The sequence below is a fragment of the Typopeltis vanoorti genome, chromosome 7 (genome assembly GCF_054136105.1).
Source record: "Typopeltis vanoorti isolate ZY-2024b chromosome 7, IOZ_Tvanoo_1.0, whole genome shotgun sequence".
NCBI lineage: Eukaryota > Metazoa > Arthropoda > Arachnida > Uropygi > Thelyphonidae > Typopeltis > Typopeltis vanoorti.
In genome coordinates, this window is record NC_143555.1 from 55,218,113 (window position 1) to 55,235,447 (window position 17,335).

The 17,335-nt window shown below is 35.6% G+C and overlaps 1 protein-coding gene across 1 annotated transcript in view; it reads left to right on the forward strand.

Annotated features, from left to right (window-relative positions):
• Positions 1-17,335, forward strand: part of jar (Myosin heavy chain 95F jaguar) — a 517,008-nt gene that overhangs the window by 238,748 nt on the left and 260,925 nt on the right. Inside the window, exon 14 of the mRNA XM_090395608.1 lies at positions 14,500-14,794. Within this exon, the coding sequence (XP_090251734.1) occupies positions 14,500-14,794 (295 nt within the window). The remainder of the gene's footprint in view (positions 1-14,499; positions 14,795-17,335) is intronic.

Here is a 17,335-nt window from a genome sequence, read left to right on the forward strand (position 1 = left end):
TATCTCTTTTTTACATCCATCTTTTTTTGTTATCATCACTCCAAGGTAGTTGAAATGGTTGACAATTTCAATTCCTTCTACATCTATCTCTTCTGCGTTGTTTAAAATCATTATTTTTGTTTTATCCTGATTTACTCTTAAACCATGGCTTAGGCTTTCCCATTCTAATTGATTCAGGATGAATTTTAATTCCTTTTCACTTGTTGCTATTATCACTGTGTCATCTGCATATTGTAGGTTAGTGATTGTTCGACTGCCTAATTTAATGCCTCTATTCCACTTTTCTAGAGATCTTTTCATTATAGTTTCGCAGTAATGGTGAGAGTATGCATCCTTCTCTTGATCCTTTTTCAAATTGGAATGTAGGGGGACAGTGAGTTTTCATTTCTTACTGTTGCTTGATTTCCTTGATATAAGTTCTTTATAAGGGTTATTAAATTGTTTAGTATTCCTGATTCTTGCATGATATCCCATAAGATATCCCACCTTATGCAGTCAAATGCCCCTTGGTGTAATCTATAAAGCATAGATAAAGGTTTAAGTTGAATTCCCTTGCTTTTTCAATTATTTGTCTGATGTTAGATATATGATCTCTAGTCCCTTGACCTTTTCTGAATCCTGCTTGTTTTTCTGGGATCTGATGGCCTATAAAACTTTGTAATCTCTCCTTAATAATGTGTAGTAAAATCTTGCTGGTATATGAGATAAGGGCAATGGTGCGGTAGTTTTCACAGTTGTTGTGATTGCCTTTTTTTTTGTAGATTGGGATAATGGTGGAATTGGTCCAGTCATTCGACCATCTTCCAGTCTGCCATATTTTGTTGCATAAATCGTGTATCCAGTTGACTACATTCTCTCCAAGGTTTTTCAACATTTCAGCTTGTATTGAATCAGGACCTGGGGCTTTGTTTTTCCTTAATTTTTTGATTGCTTGTTCTACTTCACTTGTGAGGATCTCCAGTTCTGTTTCCATGTTTTCCATAGCTCCTTCTTCTTGTTGTTGAATAGCTGGATCCTTGTAAAGCTCGACGCAATACTCTTTCCATCTTCTGGCTATGTCATTGGTGTCATTTAAGATCTTGCCATTTTCCTCTGCAATTATATTAAATTTTGGTTTGAATTTTTTGGTTATATCCTTAACCTTCTTGAATAAATCTGCTGTTTCATTAGAGTTGGAGTGTCTTTCTATTTCTTTACAGATGTTTTGGATATAGCTATTTTAATCTTTTTGACAAGATTTCTTAATAGCTTTATTCAGGTTTAGGTAATTTGGGTTTTGCCAATTTGTTATTTTAATTTGTTTCCTTTTTTCAATTAGTTCTAGGGTTGCTTTTGTAATCCATGGACTACCATTCTTGTTTATCGGGATGTGTTTGGCTGCAGATTTTCAATGATTTGTTTTAGGTGTATCCAATATGATTCAATGCTTTGTTCCTGAGGTGTGCTTTTTCGTTTCTTGAGCTCTGATTCAATGTCCATTGTAAATTTGTTGTCCATTTGTGAAAAGTCCTACCTTTTGTTGCTGTTATTCTTATTTGCTTTCAGATGGATCTTTAAATTAGAGATTAATAATTGATGGTCTGATCCACAATCTACTCCTGGCAGTGTTTTGGTGTTATTGATTAAAGTCTTCCATCTTCTGTCAATTAAAATGTAGTCAATTTGATTCTTACATCGATTCCCAGGTGCTACCCATGTGTATAGTCTCCTCTTGTGCTTTGTACATTGTGTTAGTGATTGCTAATTCCCTTTCAATGCAGAAACTCTAATAGTTTTTCTCCTCGTTCGTTTCTAATTCCCAGTCCATATTTTCCATTGATTCCATATAAGTGATCATCGTGTGCATTAATCCCACCTTAGCATTGAAGTCTCCTAGAACTATTCGAATCTCCTTTCTTGGTATTGTATCCATGGTTTCATTTAGGTCTTTGTAGAATTCCTCACTTCATCTTCTGCATTCGATGTGGGTGCATAAACTTGTATCAGCGTTGTTGGAATTGGAATGGTGTTTAATCTTACTGTTATGATTCTGTCACTGACTGGGTTGTATCCTTTTACTGCTTTACTAATGTTTTTATTAACAATGATGGCAACTAGGGGTGCTTAAGGGTCAAAGCTGTATAACTGAGAGGAGACCTGCACATAGCCTTTAAAGGAATGCGGAGAACCGACGAGGGCTTCTGACCTAATGTCCAATCCTCACCTTGTCATGGTGCACACTGTTGGGTATCTACTTGGATACTGAACGGACGAGGATGGGCTGGCAATTTGGGATTTAGCCAACCAAATTGTATTCTTATTGGTTAAACCAAAATATAGAATGATGGTACAACATGACAAAATTTCCTGCCGGCTGGGACGTCGCCCGGTTAAACAAGGCCCCCCGTTGTTTTTGCCAGGGAACCAGGGCAAACAGCGAAAAGTCAGCTACTGAAACAAATCTGAAAATAAACCCCAACTCAACATCACCAGAGTTAAAGATCGGTACTATCAACGTAAGAAGCCTGAATGGCAAAGAAATGGAGCTAGCTGAGGAATTAGATAAGTACCAGATCGACATAATAGGGGTGACTGAAACAAAAAAGACCAAAACTGGTGAGATCTTTCTGAGCAATAAATACAAAATGTTATATTCAGGCAATGACAATCAAGGAAAAGAAGGAGTAGCCATAGTATTCAACACAAAATACGAGGCTAATCTTCTTGAATGGCAGTCAGTCTCAAGTAGAGTAATGTGGGCAAATATGAGAATGGGGAACTGGACAATGAGACTTATTTGTGCCTATGGTCCCACAGAAGGTTCTACTAAGGTAGAAGTGGGAGAATTTTTTGAGGCTTTAGAAAAAGCAACTGACACAATGAAAAATGAAAAGTTGGTCCTTGTTGGGGATCTAAATAGCAGAGTAGGAAATGATTGTGAGACATACAAAAATATTTTGGGAAAATTTGGAGAAAAGAGCAAAGCTAATAATAATGGCAAATATCTGTTGGATTTCTGCTCAGGACATGGACTGGTTATTACTAACACCATGTTCCAACATAAAAATGTGCACAAATTCACATGGAGAGAAGAGGCTAGGAATAAGAAAAGTCTCATTGACTATGTTATTGTTGATAGTGATGTTTTCTCCCTGGTGCAGGACACCAGAGTGTACAGAAGATTTGAAATTGGAAGTGATCATTATTTAGTCTTGAGCAGGATAAAATTGAATTTCATATTGAAAAGAATAACATGTAAGAAAGTTTTAAAGCGAATAAAAGTTGAGCAGCTCTTAGATGTGAGCTGTAGACTAAAATACACAAAGATTATTGAAGAAAAAATGAAAGAGTTTGAGAACAGGAATCAAACCTTGGAGATTCAGTGGCAAACTCTGAAGAAAACATTGACTGATTCTGCCAGAGAGGCATGTGGTGAGGTTGTCTGTAAGGATAAAAAAATCAGAACTCCCTGGTGGACACAGAAAGTTAAAGAGGCAGTGAAGGAAAAGAAGAAAGCATACCAAAAATTCCTGTCAAATAAGTCAGTTTGTGCTCTTAGAGAATATAGAGACAAATGAGACAAAAGTCATGGGAGGACTTTGGCAAGAATATAGAAAATAAATATCAAGAAGGTGGCAAAATATTCTGGAGGTTGTTGAAGAAGCTTAAGAATGGAGGAAAGAGTGCTATAAAAGGAATTAGAGATGATAAAGGTGACATGAAAATGGGAGAAAAAGATATCCTTGAAGTATGGAGTAATTACTTTGAAAAACTGCTAAATGAAACAAGCAGTGATGACAGCACAGTGGTAAAAAACACTGACCAGGCATGCAGTCAGGAATACATATCCATACTTGAAGTAGAAAAAGCCATCAAAGGCTTGAAATGGGGAAAAGCAGCAGGAGTAGATGATATTCAACCAGAAATGCTGAAGTATGGTGGTATAAGAGTCTTACAGTGGCTGCACTGCATAGTTGAGAAAGCCTGGACAGAGGGACGAATTCCAGATGATTGGAGTAGAGCTCTCATAGTACCCATATATAAATACGAAAATAAAACTGCATGTGAGAATTACAGAGGTATTTCCCTACTGAGTGTTCCTGGCAAGATCTATGCAAGTATACTTGAGAAATGGTTGAGAAAAATTGCGGAAGAAAAGCTTGGTGAAGAACAAGCTGGATTCAGGCCAAATAGAGGCTGTCAGGATCAGATCTTCACTTTACGACAAATAGTCAAGAAAGCATGGAAATATAACAAAGATCTGTATTTAAGTTTTGTCGATCTGGAAAAGGCATATGACAAGGTGCCAAGAGAGAAGCTATTCAATATGCTGCAGTTATATGGTGTCAATGGGGCATTATATCAAGCAATACTTAGTCTTTATTTGAGTTGTAAGTCAGCAGTTAGAATTGAAGGAAGTACAGGAAGATGGTTGAATGTTAAATCTGGTGTGAGACAAGGATGTACATTATTCCCTCTGTTATTCATTATCTATATGGATCACATTATGAAGGAAAGTGGTATTAAACATGATATCAAAATTGGAGATGTTAATGTCAGCTCTTCTCTTTATGCGGATGATGTTATACTTCTAAATAAATCCGCTACAAGTCTGCAAGATTCTCTGACTAAATTGAATAGCTGTTGTAATAGATATGGTATGAAGGTCAGCAATAAAAAGACAAAGACAATGAAAATAGGCAGAATCATTGAAAATGTCAACTGTGTTGTGAATGGAGAACCTGTGGAACAAGTAAAACAATTCAGCTATTTAGGCACAATTTTTACTTAAGATGGTAAATTAAATATACAAATAGACAACAGAATCAGCAAAGCTGGTATGGTGGGAAGTCAATTGAATAAATTCGTATGGAATAAGAGAGAAATTAGTCGGAACACTAAATTAGCTGTATACAAGACAGTGTTCAAACCAGTTTTAACTTATAGATCTGAGAGCTGGGTCAGAAGTAAAACACTTGACCAAAGACTAGAGACCACAGATATGAGAGTCCTGAGAAAGATTATAGGCGTGAACAGATTGCATCAATGGCAGTATCATATTAAAAACGAGGAAATTGGAAAGAACTTGACATTGTCGGCATCCAGGAATGCGTTAGCAGAGCTAATCTCAGGTCGTATGGTCACTTAAACAGAATGGGCGAAGAAAGATTAGCAAAACAAGTGTTCTCTGCCAGGTTGGCAGCAAAACGACCCAGAGGAAGACCAAAATATAGGTGGATTGATACGGTACAAAGTGCTTAGATGATAGAAATATAAGATCTGATAATGTTGAAGTGTTGACAAGTAACAGACTGATTTGGAGCGAAAATTGTAGATAGGAAATTAATAATGATGTAATTTTTTTCATGTAGTACTATCATATCCTGTACACCCCTTGATGGTACATGGCAGGAATTTGATGATGATGATGTCAACTCCCTGATTAATCTCTAAATTAATGATATTGGGAAGGATTTGACAAGAGACATACAGCTATTTGCTGATGATGCAAAGATAGGTAGGGTAATCAGGAGTGCTGCTGATATGTGCAAGTACTGCACATATCAGCAAAAGCATATCAGTAAATGCATAATCATGCACTTTGGCATGATTAGATATCCAATATTGTATTATATTGGTGGGATTATGCTAGAAGAAATCACTCTGGCTAGAGGAGTGGAATGTTAGTATAGCAAGTTGAAGTTCAGCAACCATGTAGCAAAGATTGGAAATACAACTCAAAAGATAATTGAATGCTGAAACAAACTTTGACATGTAAAAATAAGCAATAAAGTAACAAGTAAAAACCACAGTGATATCTTTAATTAGTAAAAGGACAGATATTTCTTACTAAAATTAATAGTACATCTTCAGTGTCTGTAACAGTAATAGGAATGGAATACAAGCAAAACATTCGGTGGATCACCTATTAAAATACAATTGTTACCGCGTGCTAGGAAATAATAAAAATAACAAATTTAATCTATTAAGATAAATGGTTTTTTACATAAGATAAAAGTCTCCCAGATCTTTGAGAGAGACATGCAGTCATTTCTATTTAAATTTGGTCGGTGTAAGATAGTTTCACAACTTCCGTTGAATAAGCGTTCATATTTGAATCTGCATCTATGGAGGAGAACTGCATTATCCCACTGGACACTATGAGAGAATCAGTACTGTGCTGCACCAGACCAGACTTCAGAGGTTTGTTATAATCAATATAATATTGATGTTCTTTTATTCTTTTTTCCAAAGAACGGCCAGTTTGTCCAAAATAAGAGACATCGCATTCGCAAGGTATTTGGTAAACGTCAGCCAAAGATAGAGAAGACAGTTTATCCTTTGTAGAAGGTAATAAAGAAGAAATTTTGTTGATAGGAATATATGTTGGAATCAACTGATACTTTTTCAGAATTCTACCTATAGGTTCTGAGATTCCTGGAATGTACAGAATAGGAACTCTGCAGACTGTTGATGAAACTGTAGGTGTTGGAACATAAGAGTCAAGTATCTGTTGGATTTGATTGGAGAACTTTCCATCCATTAAAAAGTTAATGGATGGAAAGTTCTTGTTGTCAGATTATTGGGGAAGAACCAACTTTATGTGCTCTATGAATTAGAAATTTAAGAATGCCAAATTTTTGAGACGTGGTGCGCAGCCTTTTTGTGAATGTATCTTTCAGTAATTGTTAGTTTTTGAAAGACACTTGTAGATAAGGTATCAGGAAATGTTCTAGTAAGGAGGATATCCAAAAATGGTAAAGTACCAGAGTTTTTCTTTTTCCATAGTGAATTGGATGTGTGGGTAAAGGTTATTTATCCATTGTAGAAAAGTGGAAAGTTCATCTTCAGTGTGTGGCCAAACAGCAAAAACATCATCGACATAACGGTACCAAAGAGATGGTTGAGGATAATGGATGAGAACATAGTATCTTCGAATTGTTGCAAATAGTAGTTTGCCAAAGATGGAGACAGAGGGCTACCCATGGCAGTACCTTCAATTTGTTTGTAGATTTTGTTTTTCCAACTGAAATAACCTGAATGGATGACATATTTGAATATACTTGCAATCTGTCTTTGGCTGGCATTTACCAAATACCTTGCGAATGCGATGTCTCTTATTTTGTACAAACTGGCATCAATATTATATTGATTATAAAAAACCTCTGAATCTGGTCTGGTGCAGCACAGTATTGACTCTACTCATAGTATCCAGTAGAATAAAGCAGTTCTCCTCCATAGATGCAGATTCAAATATGAACGCTTATTCAAAGAAAGTTGTGAAACTATCTTACACCGACCGAATTTAAATGAAAACTGCATGTCTCTCTCAACGATCTGGGAGATTTTTATCTTATGTAAAAAACCATTTATCTTAATAGATTAAATTTGTTATTTTTATTATTTCCTAGCACACGGTAACAATTGTATTTTAATAGGTGATCCAACGAACATTTTGCTTGTATTCTTTCCATTACTGTTATCGACACTGAAGATATACTATTAATTTTAGTACTAAATATCTGTCCTTTTCCTAATTAAAGATATCACTGTGGTTTTTTATGTGTTACTTTATTATTTAATTACTATGCCACAGGTCCCACTGAATATCAAATGTAAAAATAAGAATATCATTTTGCTTATTTACAATGCCTTGATAAGACAGTGTTAAAAATGATATCGGGATTGTGGAATAGTGATTATGAAGACAGATTGAGAATTTGTAGACTGCAGACACTAGCAAACAGGAGAAAGAGGGATGATATGGTTTGACACTTACAAACTTCTGAAAGGGTCATACAGGATTTCAGTCGATGGAATTTTTCATTTTATGGAGGGTGGGGAAAGGACAAAAGGGCATCATTGGAAGCTGAGAATGGATGCCCCTAAGAAGGGGGGGGGGTGAAGGCTAGATGTTTCCCTCATTAGGTGGTGCATGATTAAAATGAATTGCCATCAGATGTGTGTGTGTGTGTGTGTGTGCGCGCGTGCGCAGTGTGAATGAATTCAAGAACAAGTATGATAGCTGGTGTATGTAGTATGTCGCCTCCCTCAATGAGTTCCCCACTCCCTAGAGGTCTCTCTTAATAATATTATTATTATTATTGATTTGATCATATCTTTATGTTGGAGTGGTGTCAGTAATGATATTTTCTTGTCATGAACAGAAATCCAGCTTGTACTTAAAAAATGATTATTAGTTTGCTCTTTTCTCAGAATTTTCCCGAAATATGTATATCTCTTATGTCTGCGTATGTCTATTCATTTCCTTCTCTGCTGGTTAGATCTCTCCAACAACAACAACCAACTTTGTCTGTCATCCTTAATGATTCCAAAGTTTTTTTTCTAATTTTATCTTATTAAAAACCTCAGTAGTGATCATAGCGTTCAGTCACATTGTCCAGATTCGTGTTTTGAAATTTGTTCGTATTACTATTTGAGATTGCTTTATAACATACGAGAAGTTTATATTTATCAACCACTATTGCCCGAATGTAACATCTTATGGACATATAAACAGTCTGTTATAGACTTAATAGATTTTAAGGAATTATCACTATGACATCTTTTAGTCATTTTGTAGATCTTTCCTGTTTTTGACTTCATCTTGGTAACATCAGTTGTATTCACAGGGTTGCTTTAATTCCTTTTGTTGGGACTGCTTCTTTTCCACAGAAAGGGAAAATATATGAACAGGTAGATTGGACAGCCATAGGCTCAATCCTTCCACCCCCCCTCCCCTTTTGACCAATTTATAGAACACTTAGAACCAAGCACTCAACACCTCTCAGACCAATGGTGTGACTTTCTTGATCTGTTTGCTATTTGACCACATGGTTCAACACATTAGATACATTTTAGTGCCTTGAAGTAGCCAACATCTTCAAATCCACTTCACAGCAGAAAAGAAATCTAATAACTGTCAGATCTTCCTAGATTCACTGATCATATACCTTCCAAATGTTTCACTATCATTTTCTATTTATAGAATACCTACACATACTGGAAGATATTTTTGCAAACATTCACATCATCAAGCATAGTCACTGCTTGCCAAAGAGTGAATGTCTCTGTGGTGGGTAAGAAGCTCTGGACCTGAAATAAAATTCTCCTCAGAATGAATACTTCTTTATCCTCTTGTATATCAGATGCCCTCAACAAGCTTCAACCATGTAACCAAACCAACATAGAAACACCAACTAAAAATCAGAATAACAGGCAGAAAACCTCAGAAGCTACAATAAATAAACCACTTTTCTTGATAATACATTTAATAGGGGAACATCCTCTTGGAAAAATAACACCCTTCTTCATCCAGAAGGGTAGAATCTTTAAAGGCTGTGAAGAAGTTGCATTCAGGAGATATACATATCGAAGCATCAACTAAGACACAGTCAGAAAAGTTACTTTGTGCAATCTCTAAAATTTTTAAATTTTTCAGAGGCATGAAATTGGATTGAGATCACCTTGATATACCAGATGAAGAGATCTGCTCCAAAATGAGAGATCAGGAAGTGACAGCCATGAGGAGAATACTTATATATAGATATGGTCAACTGGTACCCACCAGGAACATCATTCTTCCATTAGCATACCAAAACCAGCAGGATCTATCAAAATGGGTTGTCTCAACTGCCCAGTAAGGCCCTCTATCTTAACTTATTGTGGTGCCTTAAATGTCAGAAGTATACCCCTGCATAGAGGATGTGTGCAGGGGTATATCCAAAGCATAGTCTGCTAGGCCCGACTTTCCATAGCGATAGTGTCGGATGTATCTTTTATGTTCACTGATGCGGATGTCCACAGTTCTTCCTGTTTGACCGTAGTAAGCTTGATCACATGAGCAGGGTACTTCATAGAATCCCGGATGTGATCGAGGAGGGATGCTGTACCTTGGGTGAACAGATGAGAGTTGCTAATTTGACACACGGTCTGATTACAGTACATAGCTGATGTTTATTGAGAATTCTAGATATCTTTTCCGGTGTTCCTTTAATGTATAGGATGGTGACTGTTTTATTGTAGTTCTCCATGGTGGATAGTGAGAGGGGGGTTTCTTAGGAGCATTTAGTATTTTGTTTATCTTATGGGGATTAAAGCCATTGGCTAAGAAGATATAACGTAAGTGAGCCAGTTCAGCAACAAGAGCATTGTTATTGGAACAGATTGCTCTCGCTCTGTGGGATAGCATTTTTATGATATCATACTGTTGAGAAGGGTGATAGTATGACTGTTTGTGTAAATATTTCCCTGTATGTGTGGGTTTTCTAAAAAACTGAGAATTATAAGGAACCATCTGGAAGACGTGTGATTAGTGTATCAAGGAAGGACAGACAGTCACCAATTTGCCGAGACACCAGTTTAATACCTAACTGTGCGAAAATTAAAAACAAGTTCCACTCGGCTAAAACCCAACTTATTTATAAACGAGCGAGTGTAGCTCTATTACGAGGACAGGTTAACGCCACTCACCTTGAGTTATCAAAATTAAATGCAACCATCAACACACTACATGAACTACTATTTAATACTTTAAACACGGAACTATTGAAGATCCTAGACAACATCACCGAGGCAACAGCTAGAAGATAATTCATCAAAGTCAAAAACTGGCACCAGAAAAAGTTTGAAAATCTCCAACAATGCAGTGCTACACAACAACTGCATTTACAACATAATCACGTTGTTGTGAATTTATCATCACTCACCTTAACCAAAAAAGCTATTAGTGCTTTAAGTCGGGTGCACAATTTTGTCGTTACTTTCAAACAAGTGCCAAAAGCCAAAATAATGGCGTCTGTCAAACGGGGAATATATGACCTGCCTCCAGCAATAGCCAGTAACATACGTTTAGATGTGACCAACATCCTAATCCAGTCTAAGCCTCCTAGAAATAATATCCCTCATAAGGAAATCATTACTCTAAAAGAGTTACATAATAATAACTAGATTATCATAACAAAAGCAGACAGAGGGAATACAACGGTGGTGATGGACACAACAGAATATGTAAATAAAATGCACACACTTTTACAAGACCAGTCAACATACAAAATTATAGATTGCAATCCCACCAACACACAAAAGAATAAGGTGCGTAAATTACTGAAAAAAGTCACTTCCTACCCTAAAGAAACAGTAAACAAACTCATGCCCTTCCATGTTAAAACATCCAGGATATATGGAGCACCAAAAATTCACAAACAAGGTACACCCTTACGCCCTATTGTAGATAGTATAAATAGTCCCACTTGCAAACTGGCTAGACATTTAGCTGAGTTACTAGCCACTTTCAAAAACAATTCTCCCTCCTTTGTCAAAAATTCTGCCCACCTAAAAAGTATTTTAGAACACCATACCTTAAAAAGTTCAGACTTAATGGTGAGCTTTGATATCATTCACAAATGTACCACTAATTGAAACCCTTAATCTGCTGAAGTCACACTTTCCCCCTGATATATTTGAACTATTTAAATTCACAATACATAGAATATTTCACATGGAAAGGGAAAATATACAACAATTAGATGAGACAGCTATGTCCCCCCTTTTCTCCCTCCTTAGCCAACTTCTACACAGAACACCTGGAAAAACTAGCTATCAATACAGCCACTCTCAAACCAACGCTTTGGCTACGCTATGTTGACGATGTGCTTGCTATTTGGCCACATGGCCCAGGCACATTGGATACATTCTTAACGCATTTAAATAGCCAATATGCAAAAATCCATTTTACAATGGAACTGGAAGATAATAACTGTCTGCCCTTCCTGGATACACTAATCACACGTCTTCCAGATGGTTCCTTATCATTCTCAGTTTTAGAAAACCCACACATACAGGGAGATATTTACACAAACAATGGCTAACCCACAGAGTGAAGCAATCTGTTCCAATGACAATGCTCTTGCTGCTGAGCTGGCTCACTTACGCCACACCTTTTTAGCCAATTGCTATAATCCCCATAAGATAAACAAAATACTAAATGTTATCCACCATGGAGAACTACAACAAAACAGTTACCATCCCATACATTAACGGCACATCGGAAAATATATCTAGAATTCTCAATAAATATAAACTATGCACTGTATTCAGACCACGTGTCAAATTAGCATCTCTCAACTCTCATCCGTTCACCCAAGGACAGCATTCCTCCTTTATCACATCCAGGAGTCTACGAAGTACCCTGCTCATGTGATCAAGCTTACTACGGTCAAACAGGAAGAACTGTGGACATTCGCATCAGTGAACATAAAAGATACATCCGACACTATCGCTATGGCAAGTCGGGTCTAGCAGACATGCTTTGGATACCTTTGCACAGAGGATCAACTGGAAGAAAACAAAAGAATTGCACAGAAGCTTTTATAAGTCAGAGAGATTGTTCTTAGAAGCAACAGAAGCCTTGAAACATACTCCGAATCTCAACAAATATGGCTGTATAAATTTGCCTATGATTTGGGAGACTATCATCTTAAGACATAACTAGTACCTGCTGTCTCTCTCTCTGGTTTTTTTTTTTTTTTTTTTTTTTTTTTTTTTTTTTTTTTAGGTAGAGTGCGCCTGATTAGGACTTTAGTCTTTGTGTTGTTGCTATAATTTTTTTTAACTAGTCCCTTTGTTACACCATGTTGTTGTAGTCTCACGTTCTGTGACAAACTGTGTTTTAGTGCTCTGAAGATGCTGGTTATAACACCAGCGAAATATCAGCAATAAATCAATAAATAATTATTTACTTATAATTCTGTGTTCTGATATATATCGTCAGTTAAACAACATTACAAAATACTGCCATCATTCATAAAGAATGGACCTGGCCATGGAGGGCTTACCATCTTCATGGACAAATATACTTCCTTTTCCAGCAGGTCTATGAACATAGAAGAGGTTGCTATCAGTTGCAGTATGCTGCATCTACATCCCTCTCTACTTTTAGGATAGTGCTCAAACAAACATCAGAGGAAGAGTTGTTGATACCATGCTGAACAACAACAATTTCTCCCTCCTAAACACAGGAAGCAACATCTTCCATAAGTCTACTCGAACATACACTTAACAATCTGCTTACCCTCCCTTTTCCCACTCTTCATCAAAGAGTGATCACTTTCCCATGATTATCCACCTTCCTGCATAAGCAACTATGCACTTCATTACAGTTATCACAATGGAAAATTGAGCTAGCTAACTGGCTCACCTTCTTATCATTAGCAGCATTTGATTCTGCTGTGGTAATGTAATCGAGTGTTTTATACAAGCTGCCACAACTGCAAAACACAGAAACTGACTAAAACGTCAAGTCAGTTTCCATGTTTCTGTAAGCCATTGTGGAATGATGATTGCACAGCAGCCAGTGAAGCTCAGAAGAAAGCTTGCGGTATTTTTCGAAGATACCCTACTACAATAAATCTGATTGCTTTCAAACATGCTGAAGCAAGACACACCTGCCATCAGAGCTACAAAGAATCCCAGATCCAGTATACATTAAGCATATTAACCAACACTAAAGAAGGCTCAAACAAAATCTAGAAAATGAATGGCAGATATAACTACCCACGGCTCTCTGTCTTTGTGCTGAATGGTTGCACATTTGCTGATTAACAGCAATTGCAGACACATTCACAGAGAACTTTACATAAAATCAGACATCTTTCTCTCCCCTTCCCCCTTCTCTTCAAATCAGTGCAGTAAAACAAGATGTTTTTTTGATTTTCTTTCAATTTATTGAAAAGATCATGGAAAATATTTACACATTATTTTTTTAGAAGTGTGAATGAAAATAATTAAATATCTATAAAGAAATTGTTATAACATTTATTGAAATAAATATCACTGAACATTATTATTACTATTTTATTTCCTTACAAGATATAAATCCACGCTTGTTTTAAAATATATTGTTGTGCGACTTTAATGAATAACAGATAATGCTACATTGTATTTCTCTCTAATTTTGAGATTAATTTCTAAAATATCACAAATTTATATATTATAATAATTCATAAAACTTCAGCTTTTAAAAATTAGCTTAAAATACAAGAAATTATTTTTTTTCCCCTATAAGTTGTTTACTCATTTCAGTAATACTCTCTAATGTTTTATTGCTGTAAAATGTATGTTGAAAATGTCTGAAATATAACATATTTAGATCATTCAAAATTTATGTTCATTTTGAAGTATGCCATTTGCATCTTCCAGCACACATGAACCAAATTATAAATTAACTACTTGTTCTTGTAATGTTCAAGCAAGATTTCTATATAGCTGCTGTAATATATGAGCTCAGGTCACTTAATCTTTCATTTGATACTGATAAGCTTTTTTATCAGAGAAAAAGAATGCTAGTTTTGCAGAGTTTAAATATCAATATTACAATGAATTGATTCAACATGATCTTTAAAAAAATTTGTGCTGTTATCTTAATTATAAGAAATTTCATTTATTCTAAACGAATTAATAAATACTAAATTACTTTGGCATTTTCATATTTCAACTAAATTCCTTTCCTTTGTTCCATAGGCAAAATTTATTGAAAAAAATAATGATGCCCTTCATGCCTCGTTAGAAAGTGTAATGTTAGAAGCAGAAAATAAGTTTCTTAAAAATCTTTTTACTCATGATGCTAGTCGTCAAGCAGCAAAAGGAAAGCTAAACTTCATTAGTGTGGGAAGTAAATTTCGTACTCAGCTACAGGAATTAATGACTAAACTTAACAGCACTGGAACTCATTTTGTTCGATGTATTAAACCTAATTTTAAAATGATAGATCACTGCTTTGAAGGTGGACAAATACTCAGTCAACTGAGATGTTCAGGCTAGTAAACAATATTTTTTATCCTTTATAAAATTTATATAATCATAACATCCATTTCATTTTGTCTCTTTTTGATATCATTAGTGGAATGTTTTCATGTAACAATAAAATTTGAAATAATGATATTCCTGATCTCTCACAGCTGTTATGTATTAATTGAATGGTAGCAGTGACTTTTTTAAAGAAGTCACTACTACCATCCCTTAACCACAGCTCTTTAGTATATACAGAAAAAGCAATTACTTTATTATAAGGAACAAAGTACCTTTATAGGCAGATAACAACGAAGTTGATTTAAAGAAGTCATGTTAAATATAGTGTTAGAATCACTGGTTCCCAGATATTAAATAAATTACTTGTTGAAGTTAGGGAAGCACCTCATAGCTGCTGCTGATTCTAATCATTGTCTGTCATACCTATAGCAACTTCTGTGCAGCTCTGTTATTTTCTTCCATTTAATCCTGTATGAAGGAATAGAAAAAATATCCAGAGCATAGTCAGCCAGTCCTATAATTTTTCCAGTCCAGTAATTTTTTATGTCCTTTAAGGTGGACAAGAAAGATGGTACAGAACTACCAGTGTGCCCAGAATAAAACTACATTTCAGGAACAAGGAAGTTTATATTCTCCAGGACGTGCAAGCTGAACCTTCAGAGAATAGATGAGGGTGGTTAACTGAATGTGTGGCTTGAAATTATATTTGCAACAAATTTTGGCTATCTTTTGTGTTGGTTGCAGGAGGGATGGGGGGGGGGGGAGTCATTCAGTGGTATTCCAGTGGGTGTGCTATGATTACAGGACATTATTGAAAATCATTAAATTTGTGTAAAAGCTTACTTTATGAAGTAAAAACCATTCTGTTTCTATATCACTTCAGCCTTTCATTTTCAAGTTGTAAATGCTATGCAAATTTGAAAGGGGGCAGATACTTTTTTTTTTATCCTCTTTAATAATTTATAACTAGATCTTGTATTCTCATTTTAAAAAAAAAGTGTTCACAAAATATCTTCACCACTGTTTTGAGTTGTCGAGAAGGCTAAAAGTGGTGTTTGAGTATAGTTAATCCACAAGGAATAACTACACTTCCCTCTTGGCTGCAGGTATGCCTTTACCTGATGATTCCCAAAGTAGTTTGTCATTGGTGGACTTTACTTCTAGAATCTTTGCATCATGCTCTAGGCATAATAGTGCTTGTGAGGCTGATAATAAACGAGAGAGAACTGCTTAGAGAACAAAGTATTCACTGATTGTATAGTTATATTCAGCCCTTTGAAACCTGCAACTGTGATCATTTGGTTGTGATTTTGGAGGAAAATACTTTTAAAATGAAATAAAATATGACAGCACAAGTTTAGAGCAGCTTATTCTAAAATGCCACCTATACATAAATTAAAGACCAATAGCGCACTCCATTATCACATTTAGTCAACTTAAGTACAAACACAATTTCACACTAAAACTGAATGTAAAGCCTATCAATTAGTTGATAGGCTTTACATGTTATAACTTTTCCATGTCGATAAATAGGCATGGTGTTGTTGGTTATGAATATACTTGAATATACTTCATATACTTGACGAACATTATATAAAAAAAGTGTAATAGTCTTAGATAACACATTAATTTGGAGAAAAATTGTTGACGGGAAGTTAGTTAGTTGGTAACGATGTTAACTTTTTCATATAGTACTATTAAATTGTCCTCTACATGTTCTGAGGGTGCATATTGGGAATTTGATGATGAATATAAGAGTTATAGTTGATGGGGGGAAAAAAAAAAAAAGGTGACGAAGTATCCAAGTTTAGTTTCTAGGGCTGTTTATGGCGTCACTATATAAACAGCCCTAGAAACTAAACTTGGGTACTTCGTGACTTTTTTTGCCATCAACTATAACTCTTATATTCACCAAATTCCTAATATGTACCCTCAGAACATGTAGAGGAGAATTTAATAGTACTATATGAAAAAGTTTACATCATTACCAACTAACTTCCTGTCAACAATTTTTCTCCAAATTAATGTGTCATCTAAGACTATTACACTTTTTTTATATAAAGTTCATCAAGTAGCTTTATTTTATCGTCCTACATGTTTCGCCAATTTTTTTCTATCGGCATCTTCAGGGAATACAAACCAGTAAGCTATATGAAGGTAACAGACTAGGTTATAACTGATGGTTCTAATTCATACAAAAAATTAGTATTGAACGAGGCAATGCGCATGTCTCGGGAACGTGATTTATTTGTTATGGCTCATGATGTAATTGTCATGAAAGTTCATTTCTTTGATGTTTAATGATCTGATTAAAGCTTTCCAAATTTTTGGTAAGGTTAGACCTTGATTCTTGTTTAGGTTTTCAGTTTTACGGGTGACTGTAGCTGCTTCCTTCAAGGTTCTTGAATAGTAGTTATCTTCTATATAGGGCATAAGGCTCTTATCCCACTCAATGTGATGGTTAGTAGAGGCAAAGTGGCAAGAAAGGCATGAAATGTCTTGTCTGTTGTTTCTGACATATCCTATGTGTTCTTTCTTTCTCGTTTCA